Genomic DNA, 17220 nt, shown 5'->3' with positions numbered 1-17220 from the left:
GTACTGTTCAGATTTGTTCCTGGCCACTTGCTGACCGTCTGTCAGCAAGTTAAATTCTGTTGTCACAGGCCTCCGTTCCACAAAAAAAACCGGGCAAAAGTATACAAACACACTTCCATATTCGAATACGGCAGTCGTCCCGCAACGAATAATCGAACCCAACACGACTGTAAGACCCGCTCACCTCACATTAAAATTGATTAAAATTATGGGAAAATGAAAGCAACTTTAACGTTTTTTGCAAATCACTGAAAATTGAGATTAACAAAACTTTTGCAAGTTCCTAGATTGGAAATAATGATGAGGGACATAGCAAAAAAAAACTAGTTTTTTTTTGTTAATTGCGGCCTCGCGGGTAGCTGAGATCAGGCGTGATGCTTTTGTATCAGTCCACTATCTGTGCTGAGTGACCATGTGGGATCGAGTCCCGGCTGCTTTACAGTGTGTGGGCAACACTTCAAAGGCCGTCCCGTCGTGAGGTTAAATTAATAATCCAATAGGGTAGTCCGGCAAGACCACGACGCCTAAGCCAACAAACACTAATGATGAAAACGCGAAGGAAGACTAAAAATGTTTTTAATTTGTTGGTTTTTGCAGAATTCTGAGAGGCGGATCCGTACTCAAAATAATTTCTAAAAAGTCCTTACATATGTTCGTTAAACTATAGTTTTCATAAGATCCCGCCGTTTACTTATGAAAATAAAATTGAACGCATTGAATTGACTAACTCCAAAATAACTCACCAGGCGGTAGTTCAGTCGATTATCACACATTTTCAAGTATTATCGATATGGTGGACGTACGTTTTTTCGGAAACCGCCGTAAAAAGGCAGTTGGCGAGGAATTAGAGGAACCGTTACATCTGGTAACTCCAGGAGATGTAATCACGACTGATACTGGCTTCATGAGGTCCGAATTTCACAGTAAATGTTGCGCTTACGTGATTCAATTCAAATCAATTTCAGCAGTTCAAAAACTCATGTCTGTCATACTCATGGTTTAGTTAGTTTTAACGTTAGTTGCCTAATCGTTGGTGTTAAGCTTTTTATTATCGGATGGGCTTATACCATACTTTGTGGTTTGTGAAAATATCCGATCGTGAAACTAAACCACAGACAGTTTACTGACTAGGTTTGGTTAGTTGTTACCTTAAATCATTGGTGGTAAGCATTTTATACGCTTTGGCTATTTTTACAACGCCGTAGACGGACGACACTAAAGTCCCAGTCTATTTATTTTTGATTGCGAAATATCCCAAAAAGAATGTGGACAATCAAAAATACATAGAATTTAGCTATATTTACGACGTTTCATTCTGATTGGCCAATTCATGTTGCGTATGCGCACTAGGGTGCGCGAAAATTCACGGCAAGTGTGGAGAACAGAGTTAGAGAAAATAGAGCGGATAGAGCGAGACTCGAACCCGGGCCAGTAAATTATCATACATCATATCAGCATCATACCACTAGACCACCCAGCTCACTGAAAACCAATCAAATGTTTTAACTACATAGGAATGTGCGCTTTTTTGTCAAAATTTGGAAAGAATAGGCGAAGGAGGAGATCTGCATTTTTTAATAATTTTTGTTTTCATTGTAGAGGTCATGGAACATATCTTCAAGATGAAAACTTGCATGCATCAGTCGCTGGAGTTGTTGAACGAGTGAACAAGTTGATTTGTGTAACTCCCCTGAAAACGAGGTAGGTCTACATACAAGCTTTGCGTCTTGATGTATTTATTCAAATTCAAACATTTTTACGCCTAAGAATGTGAATAGTTCAGTCATGCAAGTGAACATATAAATGGCCCTTAATGAATTACTTCGAAATTCTGAATGAATACGCCAATGGCCTAACCAAGGCAAATTTTCCTATCTCCGGCAGCAATTAATATGACAGAAATATCTCTATCTTCATGTTAGGCTAAAAAAATTTAAACCTTGTTACTCCTTTCTGCTGTGCTTATAAGTTTACCCGGGTGGCCGCCTACCCTGTACATTGCTTTTAAAAGAATCATAATCGGAGTAACCGAAACAGACCTGGCAGCTATAGAAGTGAACTGATTACAAATTTTATTGCAGTATACAAAAGTGACCCAGTCGATGAGGAAAAACAAGGTTTCATAATTTTGTAAAGCCTTGCAAGAATTTTTTCACCCATTCTTTGGAATATACGGGCAGGGGATGTTCGCATATTAGAAACATGTATTTGAAAGTTCTGTCTCACATCTGTGATAGGCTGCTTTGATTGTAATCCCTGTAGGTATAATGGTGAAATAGGAGATGTTATTGTTGGCCGTGTTATTGAAGTCGGACAGAAAAGATGGAAAGTTGAAACTCATTCAAAACTTCACTCAGTATTGTTGCTGTCGAGTGTGAATCTACCTGGTGGTGAATTGGTAAGTTAAAAATTTTTTTTGTGTCGCAAAAAGGTGTCTGTCTTTGGTCTGAATTCGTAAGCCTTAACACGGTTTGTTACACGGTCAAACTTAATTTGTTGTAGTTGCGACTTGTTGTTATGTTGACGACTTATCCAAATGATGATTGAATTAGAAAATAAATAGATTGAATTAGAAATGCAAATTGGGATTCCAAAGTAAGGACTGGGCGACTTAAGTAATGTGATGACTCATTGTAAGTTATCACAATACAATGATGACTTCGAGGTTAACTGTGTATTAACAATAGAATTTGCGATGGGTACACTTTGGTGAGATTTTGTTTAAAATGCAACCAAAATGTAATTGGAAATGAATATCACTTTTTATTTGAATGTCCAGAATATACAATTCTAAGATCATAGTGCTTACCACAATTCTGTTTAACAAGACCTAGTCATTATAAACTGACAACCCTTTTCAACTCCCCAAAAAATACTCTAGTCAAATTATGTAAGTTTCTGAAAGCAGCCTTTGAACCTCCATGATGTATCCCCCTAAATTACTAAATACTACACTATATATTTATATGTATGTATGTATTGCCACTATATTATATTATGCATTACATGAACGATATTTGTATACTGTACTATGTACAAAGTTACAATAAATGAAATGAAATGGAAAGGGATCTTCAACATCTCAGGTTTATCAATAGGGGAGTGCATACGTGAGCAAACTAACAAATCTGACCCAAGTTTGATTTGTATTTGTTGTTTTTTAAAGCGAAGAAGATCTGAGGAAGATGAACGACTGATGCGTGATTATCTAGCTGAAGGGGACCTAATCAGTGTATCTTTTTATCAATAAATAAGTCATTTCAGTTAACTCCACTTGTTTATGGTACAAATAATGGTTTAATCTGGATGTAACTATGATTTTCTTTAACGGATTGTTATCAGGCTGAAGTGCAGTCCGTGTTTCATGATGGCTCATTATCATTGCACACACGAAGTCTAAAATATGGAAAGGTGAGGTTTCGAAGGCTAGCAAGATGATGTAATCAACTATGAATTGCTAGTCAGGCTTTGACCTCCTGGTCTGAATAACATAACTTAAAACATATTGACATTTTACGCAATTTGGAAGCTACAGTGGACTCCACCTAAAGTGGTACCGGTCTATTCCGTTCAAACCATTAGAATAAGAAGAAAAAGATTTTCTGTCCTTCCTAATATTGTCAATGTGAAAAAATACGAAAATCCATATACTGGCATTTATCTGTAGTGGTAAGACTTTGCTGGTCCTTGCACTACCACCGTCAGTGAAGTCTACTATAGTTTCTGCGGTGTTATACTAGATGCACCATCTACCTCTGTTCGATCGAAGGATGAAATTATCCTATTCACTTTCAGCTAGGTCAAGGCATTTTGTTGCACGTGTCGCCCAGTTTAATCAAACGTCGTAAAACTCATTTCCACAATTTGACGTGCGGCGCCAGCATCATCTTGGGGAATAATGGCTATGTGTGGATATCGCCGACCGTGAACGAAGATACCGATAACACTGGTGGATTCATACAAAATTTAGAGGTAAAATATCAAATGAAATGAAGAGATCGGCGAATTGGTGGAATCGTCTAGTTTGTCGATTCCTAATAAATAATGAATCATGAATGATTCTGAATAAGGCAGAGCTTACTGTTATGTCATTAAGTGCAGCATTCTTCTATTCATCTCGAAAGATTTTTTAGAATCAAATTGCTGTGGTTACTTTTTACCCCATAAAACCTGAAAGTTAATTACTTATCAAGTTCAAATTTTGCATGTCCAATTAACATTTATCTCCTCCATTCTCTGCCATTTTTAGAGGGTCATATGCTGATTGTTAGTTTATTCATTTTCCAGCCTGTTGCTCGTGTGGACAGAGAAGTTATGGCGCGCCTGAGGAATTGTATTTTAGCATTGGCTGCTAATAGAATGATGCTTTTTGACACTATTATCCTGTACACTTACGAAGCTTCACTTGCGTTTCCCGTGAGTATCGCATTGTGAATGTTCGTAATTTTTAGGCCTGAACCCAAACTGCTGGTACAGTAAAACTCGCTTAATTCGGATGAAATATTTGGTCCATTTAATCTGGAACATGTAAAATATTATTCATAATTCTGATCTTACTTAACTCGGAGAAATCTGGCCATCATTGGGTCAGGCGTTCATTTGTGATTTGACATTCAAACGAAAATGTCTAAGGTGAATTCGTTAACATGTAAAGTCTGTACAAGTACTTATTGGAACAGTGATGGAATGGTCTGATGTCTTTAGTGGTGTGTTCAGGTGGTATATTTAATTATGCTGCCTTCAAAATTCACAAAACCATATCCAAGTTCCAATTATTGGTACAATGTATGGATATGGTTTGTTTTCAAGCTATAGAAACTCTTTAATCATTGTAATCGATAATGTTCAATTTGTCAGTTGCTTGGTTAAGAATGTGTCCCCTTTGCTATGTATCGTCATGAATTTTCCTTCCTATCATTTTCATTCTAGTCGAAGGATCTTCTGAAACCAGAATTACAAGATGAAATAGTCGACTTAGCAAGGCAAAGGCTTGATGCGGAAACGTGATTTTTCGATGAATTTTTTGTAGCAAAAACAATAAATCTATATAAATATATTATTAGTGAATGCTGTTTAGATTTGATTCATGCATAGTGCGTAAGAAGAATCCACTATAGTATTTAGGTGTCATAAGTTTGTTTGATTTTTGGCTTTACGTCGCTTGAAGTGTGGTTCCCCAAGACTAACCTTATTCAAGCTTATTAGTGACTTCGACTGGACGCCGGCCTTTGAAGTTTTGCCCGCACACTATAAGCAGCAAGTAGGATTCGAACCCACTTGTCACTCAGTACTGATAGTGGATGCAACAGCATCACGCCTTATGTCACTGAGCTACTGAGAGCTTGATTTTCCTATGACTGAAGGCGTTTCACTTTCAGGCACACTACCACCACAACTTTTTCCAGCCCACTGGCGAAGTCTCGATATCAATTCTGCTTTAATGAGCCCATATTGGTAAGGATTAAGTATAGGACCGCTTTCTTTGTGCTGTTGGTAACAGGTTTCACCACGCTGTCCCGCTGGCAGTACCTACCAGACTGGAGCGGGAATCTGAACTAATTAGTAGTACTGTGACCTATTGGGGTCTATAACTTATTATGTCGGGCCCCTGTGAGCTCAAGGAAATATTTTCGGTCTTAACTTTATTATCTCGTTATTATTGTGGGATTTTCTTAGTATCCTTATTGCAGGCATCTTATCTTACGGAATTTTGCACCCGTTTTCCTATCGACCAAACCCTGGCAAGCGAGGACCATCCCTAAGTCGGTTCCATACTTTACGTATTCCCATATTTAATACCGCTGTTGAGTAACAAAATAATCAGTGGTAAATATTTATATAATCTGACCTACTTATTCAGTTGAACTTGTCATTTCTAGTTGTACGGGTTAGATTCCTAGTATTGTTGCTTCATGATGCTGTCCGTTTGTGCTAAAGTGAGTAAGACTCTTTTAGTGGGTGGCGATTAATTGACTTTCTGATACTTACAAAGATTTTTTAATAGGCAGTAGATTGCACACCGCACCCACCGGGCTAAATTTAACCAAATGGCAAAGAAGCCAAAAGTTACACCACTAAAAAAGGCTTTGCTACTAAGCCAGTCTAGTATGATTGAGTGATAACTTTTCCTTTCCTAGAAAAATGTATTCAATTTCTCTCTTTTTTTACTGCTAGGGTGTTCGGCAGGTTATTCGCTCATCATCGGCTTTTGCTGGGATACGTCGTCGATGCTACTCTACTGCTGAAGCCGCGCAGGCTACTGCTGGCGGATCATTCGGCTATTGTTTCGGTAATGAAATGTTTTTTTCAATGGGGATCATTCATTTATTTTTAGCCCACTTGGGACTTAAGTCCCAGCACAGCAGGCTATTGCGTTCACTTTTCATCCGTCCATCCGTAGACGGAATCCAGTTATTTTGGGAAGTTTTGAAGATGCTTCAAGGTAATGTCTTGATATTTGGTTTATACATGTATCTACCCTAGATACATCTTCAGCCCAAAAACTGGCCCTGTCACAATCAAGATGGCCGACTGGCAGCCATTGTTGTTTGTCAAAATCAGCACTTTTTACACTTTTTTTAGGGAAATTTTGAAGACGCTTAAATCAATTACCTTGATCTTTCATATATATATTTGAATCCCCCAAGGGCCCATCACCATAGGAAAAATTGGGTCAATCGGACTCAAGATGGCCATCCTATGACCAAAAATGTCAATTTTGGCCCAAATTCTTAGTCCTGCAGCTTCCTACTGGTTTGCCATTCCTCATTGCAATTTGTGAAGGGTATTCTTTGGAAAGGGATGTTTTATACCTGAGCCAGGAATTTTTGATCGGCCAATTATGACGTAATTGGCATACATCTTCAGGGTATCATCAGTACTCATTCGTAGGTGGGAAAAAGTTTTTCCAGATTATATTGATACCTATTTTGCATATTTTGTTACCACAATCAATTGCAAAGTTGTAGCTCATGACATTGTCTATGATTGTGGTGAGTTTTAAGGACATTAGTTATTCTATATGGTCACCAGGGGGCGTTGAATAGTAGAATAACTTAGTATTTCCTTATTAGATTGGTACCTAGGCATATTTTGTTACCATGATCAATCGCAAAGTTCTATTATTGTGGTGAGTTTCAAGGTCATTGGGTTTTGCCTATGGTCACCAGGGGCATAGAATAGTAGAATTACTTAGTATTTCCATATTAGATTGGTAACGAGGCATATTTTGTTATCACAATCAATTACAAAATCGTAGCAGCTGACATGTTCTATGATTGTAGTGAGTTTCAAGGTCATTGGTTTTTGTATATGGTCACCAGGGGCGTTGAATATTGAAATTATTAGATTGTTGAGCATTGCAAGCCTTCCCAAGTGGGCATGGTGTCCCTGGACCCCTAGTTTTATCTTGAAATAAGGATTTCCCTGTTATTTATTTGGTTGGTAAATTTTTGATTGAGTGTCCCTTACAGACCCACCGAACCTGCCAGGAGCGAAACAGGGGGTTTGATTTTGAAATCGTACATCGAAGTGCAGATATTAATGATTGTGTGATCTGCGTTCGACTGATTTTTTAACAGATTTTTCGGTTACGGATCATTCAAACAATCTTCCAACCAGTCTGAACCGTAGTCTAGTACCTAGCCGTCGTTCTACGAACAAGGTTGTAGGGAACCCTTAACAACGACTGGTATTCAGACTATCTGAACCAGCGAGCATTTATTAACATACGCATTATGGAAGGGGTCGGGCCGGTGCAATTGTATACTGTTCATGCTTAATGTATATATAAAAAATGGCGGATATTATTGAGTACCGGTACTGGGGGAAGGGGGGGTTGAAAAAGTCTAATTTTAAGCATTACGTATTAAATAAATGGGTGATGGCAACAAAAAATTTCTTGCGGGAACATGCTTTTGAGGTCAAATGTTTTCGTTTGCTTTCAGAACTAACGGAGGAACAAAAGCAATTTCAGTCGCTGGCGCGTAAGTTTGCCAGGGAGGAAATCATTCCGGTAGCTCCTGATTATGATAAATCTGGAGAAGTAAGTGTTTCAAAGTCTGAATAAAGATGTTATCTTCATGGTCAGAGAATATTCTCTTAAAGGGTCCCTTGACTCCTTGATTCCTTGTTATTGAAAACTCCTAAACCAAACATGTTGTTCAATTCCTTGAAGACTCCTTGAATTTTGAAAAATTGTATATTTGAAAATTTTTAGGTTTTAGGCCTAGTTAGTAGTCATAGGCCTAATACCCACAGATTCGTCCAAATTAAATGGTTTAGGCAGTTACGGAATTAGAAACCGAATCTAGTTAGTGTAATGGATTATATTTGCTTAGTACTAAGTCACCGAATTAACAGTTTACTGAGATAAACAGTACCGATTTAGGATGAGTCTGAAGTGATTGGGATACGTGTCATAAGAGAGCGTGTCATAAAGACTTGATTAGTCTTTGTCGTGGTGCTATAAGTACAAAAATAAGTGGAAGTTAATAAGAGTGGAAGCATTGCAATTGTCACCCTGGGGCCAGTTACTTAATAGTTATTTATAGTTGACCAGTCAGTTGCTTAACCTGTTGCTGACTAATTAATACCCTATAGTACTGGAGAAAATTTTGAATAATTCCACCCTAGTGTGTTGAATAACGGGAATACCACTAAGAAAATTATAGTGCGTCTAAACCGCGGCACGGTGTATTGTTATTTACTATGTTTGACAGGTGCTGCCTCTTTCAATAGAGATAAAAACTAATTACTAATTACATCAATACACCGTACTGTGGTGTAGACGCACTGAAAGGGTTAATAGTTGTTAAGAGTTGACCAGTGCGTAGTTGACATCAAAAGTCAGAATTAAAAGTTCATTGTTGCTATTGTATCTATCCGCCGGTTATCATTAACAAACTATTCGGCAACTGACCCCTTGTATCAGTCCGTCACACAAATCTCGCCCCATACCTAGAGCGCTTTCAATTTCATCTTCATGTAAATCTTTAATTCATAACAATGAACTAGTCTGGATATACAGTAAATAAGACCCCTAATTTTGTATGAATCTATTAGTCTTATTTCCTCTTTTTCTAGTTTCCCTGGCCTGTTATAAAGAAAGCATGGGAACTCGGATTGGTCAATTCACACATTCCCAAAGAATACGGTTAGTATATCTTTTTGAGATTATCTAACATTTTCTTCCATATTCAGCGGTGTTCATTTAAGATGATTGCTATTTTGAATCTGTTTTACATGAGTGTTAAAAGAAAATATCACAACAGCATTGATCATATGAGTGAAGTTTTTTGTTGCAAGAGAAAAATGTCCCTGCTTTGTTAGATTTTCACCCTTGGACAGAGTTCTCTCAATCCGAACCGGCTGCGTGTCTAATGAATAACTGTTTTACTATGTAGGTGGTCTTGGATTGGGAATATTCGATGCGTGTATGATGACTGAAGAGCTTGCGTACGGATGCACGGGTATTCAAACGGCTATCGAAGCCAACTCTCTTGGTGTAAGTATGCGCGATTGATAATAAAATTATCTTCATCGGATCATTTATCAAACGCAATTTCTATTCAAACATTTTAAAATGTGTCTCTCTAGCAAATGCCAGTCATTATTGCCGGAAATGACGAACAGAAAAAGCGATTTCTGACGCGAATGACCGAAGAGCCGCTGATGTGCGTAAGTAATTTGATTTCTCTGAGGCATACAAATTCAAGGGGGCAGTCAGAGAAACAATGGCTTACCCTTGGGAAAATGTTTAAGATATCGTCCAGGGCAAGCTGACTGTACAGGGTCCCTGATTCCTTGATTCCTGATAAAAACTCATTCTATATGGAAAATGCTTTTAAAGGTGCTTAAAACTCCTTTAATTTGAGCAAAATGTCAGAAACTCCTTTAAAACTTCTTCAGTTTTGAGAAAGGGACAATTAAATACTTAAGATGTGTACATTAGACTGAGGCCTAAGTCAGTACAGCTTGAAGCAGGATCTGTTTGTTACCCTATTAGGCATTTATCAAATTAGAAACTGAGTTTAGTAGTGTTAAGGATAAAAACCTATGCGTAAGACCAGTGATTTCAATAAGAAATTAACAAGCCAGGTCCCTTTGAAAACAGGAGGGTCCCATAATATGTCACAGTCCCGGAAATGAAAGCTGGTTTGAAAAAACAGGCAGGTCCTTTGCAAGCGACAGACGGGTCTGGGACCTGGCTCTTCTTGAAAACACTGAAGACCGCCTAATTTACCATTTACTAATTGGGATATGAACGTGATGTATTACACTTCCTCGATATTTTCTCTAAAGCTCGTTGAAAACTCCCTATATACCCAGGAATGACTGACGTGCAGGGACCCTGTTTACTGTATCTAAAATCGCTGATAGTAATCATAAATGTTTCTAGTCGTATGCCGTTACCGAACCGGGGGCCGGTTCTGATGTCGCCGCAATAAAAACGAAAGCGGAAAAGAAAGGCGACGAATACGTCATCAACGGACAGAAGATGTGGATTACGAATGGCGGACACGCGAATTGGTTTTTCGTCCTCGCCAGAACGAACCCCGATCCAAAATGTCCGGCTGGTAAAGCGTTCACAGGGTTTGTAGTAGAAGGAGACACTCCTGGTATTACCCGTGGTCGCAAGGTATGTCACTGTATTACACTGTCATTACTTCTGCCCTAGTTCCTTGGTAAAACAGTAAACTCCGCCTTACCCTGTAGTGGTGGGTACGGGAAAGAAAATATTTCATAATTGGTTGTTGGTGAGTGGTTTTGCCAGTAGGGTGGTACGAATGAGATTAGGAGCGAGTGGTTGCATGGCGCAGCTATCTGTAGTAGACATGGTTTGAAGGAAATTTAGCTTCACTGGGGCATTTCTCGTGCTTCGTACCCATAAGTGTATTTGATATACATGAATTCATCATAACTGGCATAACATGTTCATCCCTAAATGATGAATTGATCAATTTTATGACGCCGCTTGCGGCTTTTAGGAATGGAACATGGGTCAGCGCGCATCTGATACCAGAGGAATTACGTTCGAAGATGTCAGAGTTCCTGCTGAGGTATGACGTCGTACTTGAAAAATAAGCAACAATTTAAGATTTTTTTTATGCAAAATATTTGAAATGGTTCCTTTTCTTACAGAATGTTTTGGGAGCGGAAGGAATGGGCTTTAAAATTGCTATGGGAGCTTTTGACAAAACTCGACCACCGGTAAGTATGGAAACAAAAGCATTCGTTCCTCAGAGCGCGTTTCTTTTTTCGGCATAATTACTGGACTAGGTTTCATTTCTTTATTTCGACAGTCTTGCAACTTACAAAATTTTGTTAAAACTAACTAGGAAGATTTACAGTATAAAGCAGGACTGTCAGGGATTTCAAAAAAATCCTGAAACCTGAAATCATTCAATACATGTTTTATTTGAAACGATTTAAGAAACGATGGTTAGATAACCAATTCTCACCAATTGAAATGTAAGAGTATTAACATCAAAATCTTATCGCTGACCTTTTTGATATTATTGAAAAATTTACCTTGTGGCATTATTGCGGGTGATGAGAGGGGTAGGAATTTTGTGTTCTTACGAGATCTTTGATAAAAAAAGTTTGTACCTGTAGGATGTTGTTGCTTGCATAAAACTAATGTATAAACTCGAATGTTTGTTTTTAAGGTCGCTGCTGGTGCTGCGGGCTTGGCTCAACGCGCACTCGATGAAGCTACAAAATATGCATTAGAGCGAAAAACTATGGGTCATCTTATTGCCCAGGTAAAAGTAGCTGGAGCAGTGATTTCTTTCCGTCGGTGGAAATCGTTTATTCGGAAATATTTTATTTGTCTGCCTATTACCGTCCTCCTTGTAGCTCCTCCCACAGATTCGAACGGTTTTTTTCAAAATAGTCAAATTTGTTTATTTTTCCCAATTTGCTTAGTTTCTAGGGTACCCTTTATATTGAAATATGTTGGTATCTAACATACTATCTGAAATGAAGCCAATTGAAACAAACTTCCTCAGGCTAAAATGTTCAGTTATGGAAAAGTCAATTAATTTCTTCTTTACTATTTTTAAGCATCAAGCGATTGCATTCCTGTTGGCTGACATGGCTATTGGAGTCGAAACTTCTCGATTGGCTTGGCAGAAATCTGCATGGGAAATCGACCAAGGAAGGCGTAATACCTACTACGCGTCCATTGCCAAGGCTCTTGCGGGTGATGTTGCCAACAAGTGCGCCACTGATGCTGTACAGGTATGTCTTTTTAACATCACATAATTATTATAGAGGTGATGTTGTCCTTTAAAGGCAAAAATTGTAATTAAATGTACATTATAACGAAAGTTCATCATTGACAGCAGAAGTGAAGGTGAGCTTCAACGGAAAGTAAAAATAAGTTTGTTTTTAATGAAAATTGTTGATTATTTAAAGATTTCTCTACATTTTCAAGGTGTTTGGTGGAAATGGATTTAATACTGAATATCCAGTGGAAAAACTCATGCGAGATGCCAAAATTTATCAGGTGATTATTTGATCGATTGAGAGGTTAATTTCAGGCACCGGAAATACTTTGCAAAACTTGCATGTTTCACTTGAATTTGATAACTCTTACTACCACCCAGTTCTGCCAATCTTCATTCAAGTTTGACTTCCAAGTTAGATATTAATGTCGAGTGAACTTATTTTACCTCAAAGTCAATTCTGACTCGTATATCTTGAATTGCGGTCTGGACCACAGTCCATAGTTCTGTAATCTTAACGAGGTTTGTCTATATCGAGTTCAGACAAGTTCATTTCCAACTGTTTAACCCTATTGAAATCTTCACTGACTCTGAACTGTGGAACCGAAAGAAATTGAATTTCACTTGCGTCCATTCATACTTTAAAGCTACGTCTACACTTGCTTCTCGTTCCCTGGTCTTAGATAGGCTTCTTGAAAAAGAAGGTTACTCTCCACATTGAACCTGCCATCCCGTAAAACTCTGCATTTTCTCTAGAGCTAGTGTAGATGTGCTTATAGGACTACAATGAACATTTTCTAGGGGCTATTGTCCTGTCCTGATGATACATGTACATAAGGGTCCAGTTCCACAGTTGTGAGTTAAGATTTACCCCTGAGTTAACTCATTGAAAATGAACTAACTTTAACTCAGAGTTAACTCTAACTCACAACTGTGGAACTGTGGAAGGATTTTAGTGAACATATCTTGATAATTGATTGTCATCCTTTGTAATTTCAGATCTACGAAGGAACTGCACAAATTCAGAGATTGATCATTTCGCGCGAGCTGTTGACGCAGGCAAAGTCCTAGATGTACATAAAACATTGTATTCCGATTGAGAGTGTAAATTTAATTGATGAATCAGAGTCTTAAACATTCATGAAACACTGTATTCGAATCGCGAAAACCTAACTGAAAAAATGATACGTAAGGAATGCTTATTCCATGACAAGAGCAATAATAGATGGCGAGAGCTATCAACGCATTGCGCAATGACATGATCCTTTAGTAGCTGGTTATCAAATCATTGCCGTGCCATACTAATCATTTGCCACGTCTTCACTAGCAAGCAATTTTGGAATCATTTACTGGTCACAATCTGGAGGCACAGACTGGAATAGATTACCGAGTATTTCTGAATCGTTTAATTACGTATACCAGCAAATGATTTATGAATAGATTATTCCTGAATTGTTTAATTATGTATACCAGTAAATGATTCCAGAACTGATAAATAATACGGGATTATCTTTTCACTTATCAAATGAATTAATCAACATAACTCGCTAGCTCAAGGATATCTCTCCCAGTTCGTGCATTGATAGGCAATACCGAATTATAAGCACTCGATCAGTATGACTGAGTATTTCACGTATGCAGCTCTTTTGAATATATGAATAATTGTAAATATTTATAACCTCTAACTTAGTACAGTAGAACTCACTTAATTCGGTTATGAATAGGAGCTGTGCCAAGATTAATCCGAATTAAGTAAAATCCGAATTATGAATAATATTTTACACGGTTCCGGGTTAAATGCACCAATTATTTCATCCGAATGAAATGGAAATCCGGATTGAAAAATCTGAATTATGCGAGTTCTACTGTAAAAGTATGTTGAATGACAGTTGATAATATTTTCTGCTGTGCCCGACAATCTCTAATTCTCTATTGTTTCTCATTTACTGGCGTTACAACATAATTTTCTTAAAAATTATTTACTTAATTACAAATACTGGTAATTTTTCTGCTGTCCTTTTCTGTTACTTCACTGGTTTACGGCTTACTATACTTCTTAATATCTTAGTTCCTCATATTGATATTGTCCATTTATTTGACTCATGAGAGATTTATTTAATAAAACGATTAACGGTACATGTACAACTTTACGATAGTAGCAAATATCATTTTTGTGGTTTTATTTTGATCTATGTGAAGGGGGTATTCTAATTTTGATGCGTACTTAGTGCTTCTACTAGAGTTTCTTAGTGCTACTTTTTGGTTTGAAAAACTTTGTGCTTTCACAAAAATATCTGAAAAAAGTGCCGAAAAGCCCTACTTTTTTAGTTTATCTGAAAAGATTTTGTCACAGGATTCGCTGATACGAGTCGATCAGTGCATTAGCATAAATATTAACCGACGGGCAATCATCTCAAGTTGAGACGATTGCTCGTAGCACTAAGTTCCGGAATAACTACTTCAAAAGACAAGTTAGAAAGGACGTTCATGAATCAGGGCTGCCAACCCTCCCGAATTATTCGGAATCCTCCCGATTTGCGTGAAGAAATTCCGACGATACGATCGGGTATACAAAATTCCGACTTTTTTTTCTTTTTCGGCGATGTCCGATTTTCCACCCGCCAGCGCGTTGTAACACAATATGATGATTTGGTAGAACAGAATTGAATAGGTGGGGAATTTATATGCACGCCCGCGGTGGATGAGTGCGTGGCTATATACTGTGTACGTGGGTCAGGCGATAAACAGCGCTTACTAGCGCGCGCGTGCGTGCGTGTGTGTGTATGAGAGTAGCTGTGTTATTGATTTTATCTACGCATGGCGTACGATTATTTCGTAGTAGGAGAGCAGCTTTTTAATTTGTTTCAAGAATAAAAATAAAGTTCATTCGTTTTAAAATACGTTGTTTTCAATCATTTTTGTGAAAATATTATGACATGTGGCAAAATGTGATTGTTATTGTCAAATTGCTCCGCATCGTTTCGGAGAAGAATCGGTTTACTGCGGTAATTAGCTCGTTTTCGCAGCGCGATTAGCATTCGAAGATCCGGGTTAGATTTCAACGTGTGGACTCTTTGAAATGTTTCGGTAAGCAATTGCTTTGCTAGTTTGAACCTTAATGTTGTCACTCTTGTGTTAGTTTGATTTAAAAAGATAATTTAAGATGCTTTTGAGCAGTGCATCTCAAAGTAAACTTTTAGTTCGCATATTTGGCAGATGGCAGCACCATCGAGTAGCATGTAGATTTAGAGACTTTTTACTGTTTGTATCTTTCAGTTCTGTACGTGGAGTCTCTCTTGGACAGTATCGTGGAATTGATACTGGAAATGGATATATTCGCATGACAGCTGTATAGTGTTATGTAATTCGTTTGACAATTTATGCCAGTTTTATGTTCTTATTTTTTAGTCTATTGTATATTTTTGATAAACACTGTTGATTTTTATCTTTCATAAAATAATAAAGAAAAAATACATTCTGTAGAATTTGCTGATTTTTTATTTTGCTAATAATTCCATATTTTCATATCCAGCTTTCATATATTACACGTGAAAGGTATTCCTAATTGAAAGCAAAATATTCCTACTTGGAAAAGTCACAATTTCTTCGGTTTCGATATATTCCTATTGAAACCTTCAATATTCCTAATTAATCTGCCATTCATCCCTAAATGGAATTTTGAAAGGTTGGCAGCCCTGATGAATAATGACAAGTGAAATGTATTAGTCCCGCGAGATCTGATCGGGCAACTGTTAAACTGGTTATGTAATTTCAAATAATTATTCTCGAAATGCATCAGTGGAATATAGATTCATACGGATGCGTCCTGGGGACATATCTATTAAAAAAGATTCTTCGAGGTTAATTCCGAGTTTATGACTCGGAATAGATTGTTTTCTCAGTTAAATTTGATTTTGGAGTTAAGTTTATTCCGAGTTACAAACTCGGAATTAACCTCGAAAATGTTTTTCAAATAGATGTCCCCAGGACGCTTCCGTAGATTAATAGGTCTGAAAATCTTCGTATAAAATTCAATACGCCATGGCATGCGACTCTGCCGCTTCACTGGGTGCTATATACATTCGCTGAGAAAAGAGTTCTATTAAAAATGGTTTGAAAAAAAGTTTTTAAAAAGCAAATCCCCCTCGATTAAAACTTTCACCTAGAATATAGAGATTATTTATCTAAAACGAACTAGTACTGACCTAGACAAATATCTGGTTTCCTCTCGCATGCCACATCAAAATGGCGAGGTGCTGTTAGATTAAGATAAGATATTAGATTACACTTGATTTCTCTACAAACCATGTTAAGCCTAGCGCACATCGACACTGCGATTGGAGACAACTAGTTGCAAGGCAGTTTTCGGCGCATGAGAGGAACTGGCTGGATACGATCAGTTGCTTGAATGTGTCGATGTGAGCGAGCTTACGATTGGTAAGCGTCGATCTATCTCCAGTTCCAGCCAGTTGCCCATGTTTTGCTTTTGAGCAACTGGTTGTACTCAATCGCAGTCATATCCGTCGATGTGCGCGCTCTGGATCTCGACGATCGACACGCGCCATGCAGTTGCTGCAACTGACCGGTTGTAACTAGATTTCGATGTGCGTGGGGTAATCGTTCGGTAGCAACTAGTTGTCTCCAATCGTAGTGACGATGTGCGCTAGGCTTTATGGACTGTTTGTGGTAGAGCCTCGACTGGAGGCAAGAGAGGATGTGACACAGGCCTTGGAGTAATCATTTGTCAAATGATTACTCCAAGCACAGGCGAAGATGCGCTTTAAACTGGTTGCCTGTCGTATTCTGTACCACCTGCATCCGCCGAGATAACTTTCCTGAGTTCATTGACGATCATAGCATTACGCTGCTCGTTGATTGCCAGGGGCCGGTTTCACAAAGCATAATTAACTTAATTATGATTAAAGTTAATTACGTCTTGTGAAACACCTAACTTGATTTAATCATGATGATTTAATCGTGATTAGTGATT

The 17220-nt window shown here is 38.0% G+C and overlaps 2 protein-coding genes across 2 annotated transcripts; both read left to right on the top strand.

Annotated features, from left to right (window-relative positions):
• Nucleotides 1–767: 767 nt before the first annotated feature.
• LOC141908063 (exosome complex component RRP4-like) lies at nucleotides 768–5049 on the top strand. Its single transcript, XM_074797865.1, has 8 exons — nucleotides 768–909; nucleotides 1600–1701; nucleotides 2263–2398; nucleotides 3167–3232; nucleotides 3343–3411; nucleotides 3796–3972; nucleotides 4288–4416; nucleotides 4930–5049. Exons 1-8 carry the CDS (start codon nucleotides 791–793, stop codon nucleotides 5005–5007), a joined length of 876 nt encoding a protein of 291 aa, XP_074653966.1. The 5' UTR covers nucleotides 768–790; the 3' UTR covers nucleotides 5008–5049.
• Nucleotides 5050–5808: 759 nt separating this feature from the next.
• Nucleotides 5809–15128, top strand: LOC141908057 (medium-chain specific acyl-CoA dehydrogenase, mitochondrial-like). Its single transcript, XM_074797857.1, has 13 exons — nucleotides 5809–5936; nucleotides 6175–6289; nucleotides 7947–8044; nucleotides 9085–9154; nucleotides 9405–9505; nucleotides 9598–9678; nucleotides 10400–10639; nucleotides 10989–11060; nucleotides 11143–11211; nucleotides 11670–11765; nucleotides 12067–12243; nucleotides 12440–12511; nucleotides 13230–15128. Exons 1-13 carry the CDS (start codon nucleotides 5913–5915, stop codon nucleotides 13299–13301), a joined length of 1287 nt encoding a protein of 428 aa, XP_074653958.1. The 5' UTR covers nucleotides 5809–5912; the 3' UTR covers nucleotides 13302–15128.
• The last annotated feature ends 2092 nt before the right edge of the window (nucleotides 15129–17220 follow it).

The sequence above is a fragment of the Tubulanus polymorphus genome, chromosome 7 (genome assembly GCF_964204645.1).
Source record: "Tubulanus polymorphus chromosome 7, tnTubPoly1.2, whole genome shotgun sequence".
In the NCBI taxonomy this organism is placed as follows: domain Eukaryota; kingdom Metazoa; phylum Nemertea; class Palaeonemertea; order Tubulaniformes; family Tubulanidae; genus Tubulanus; species Tubulanus polymorphus.
This window is presented reverse-complemented; position numbering and strand designations above follow the sequence as displayed.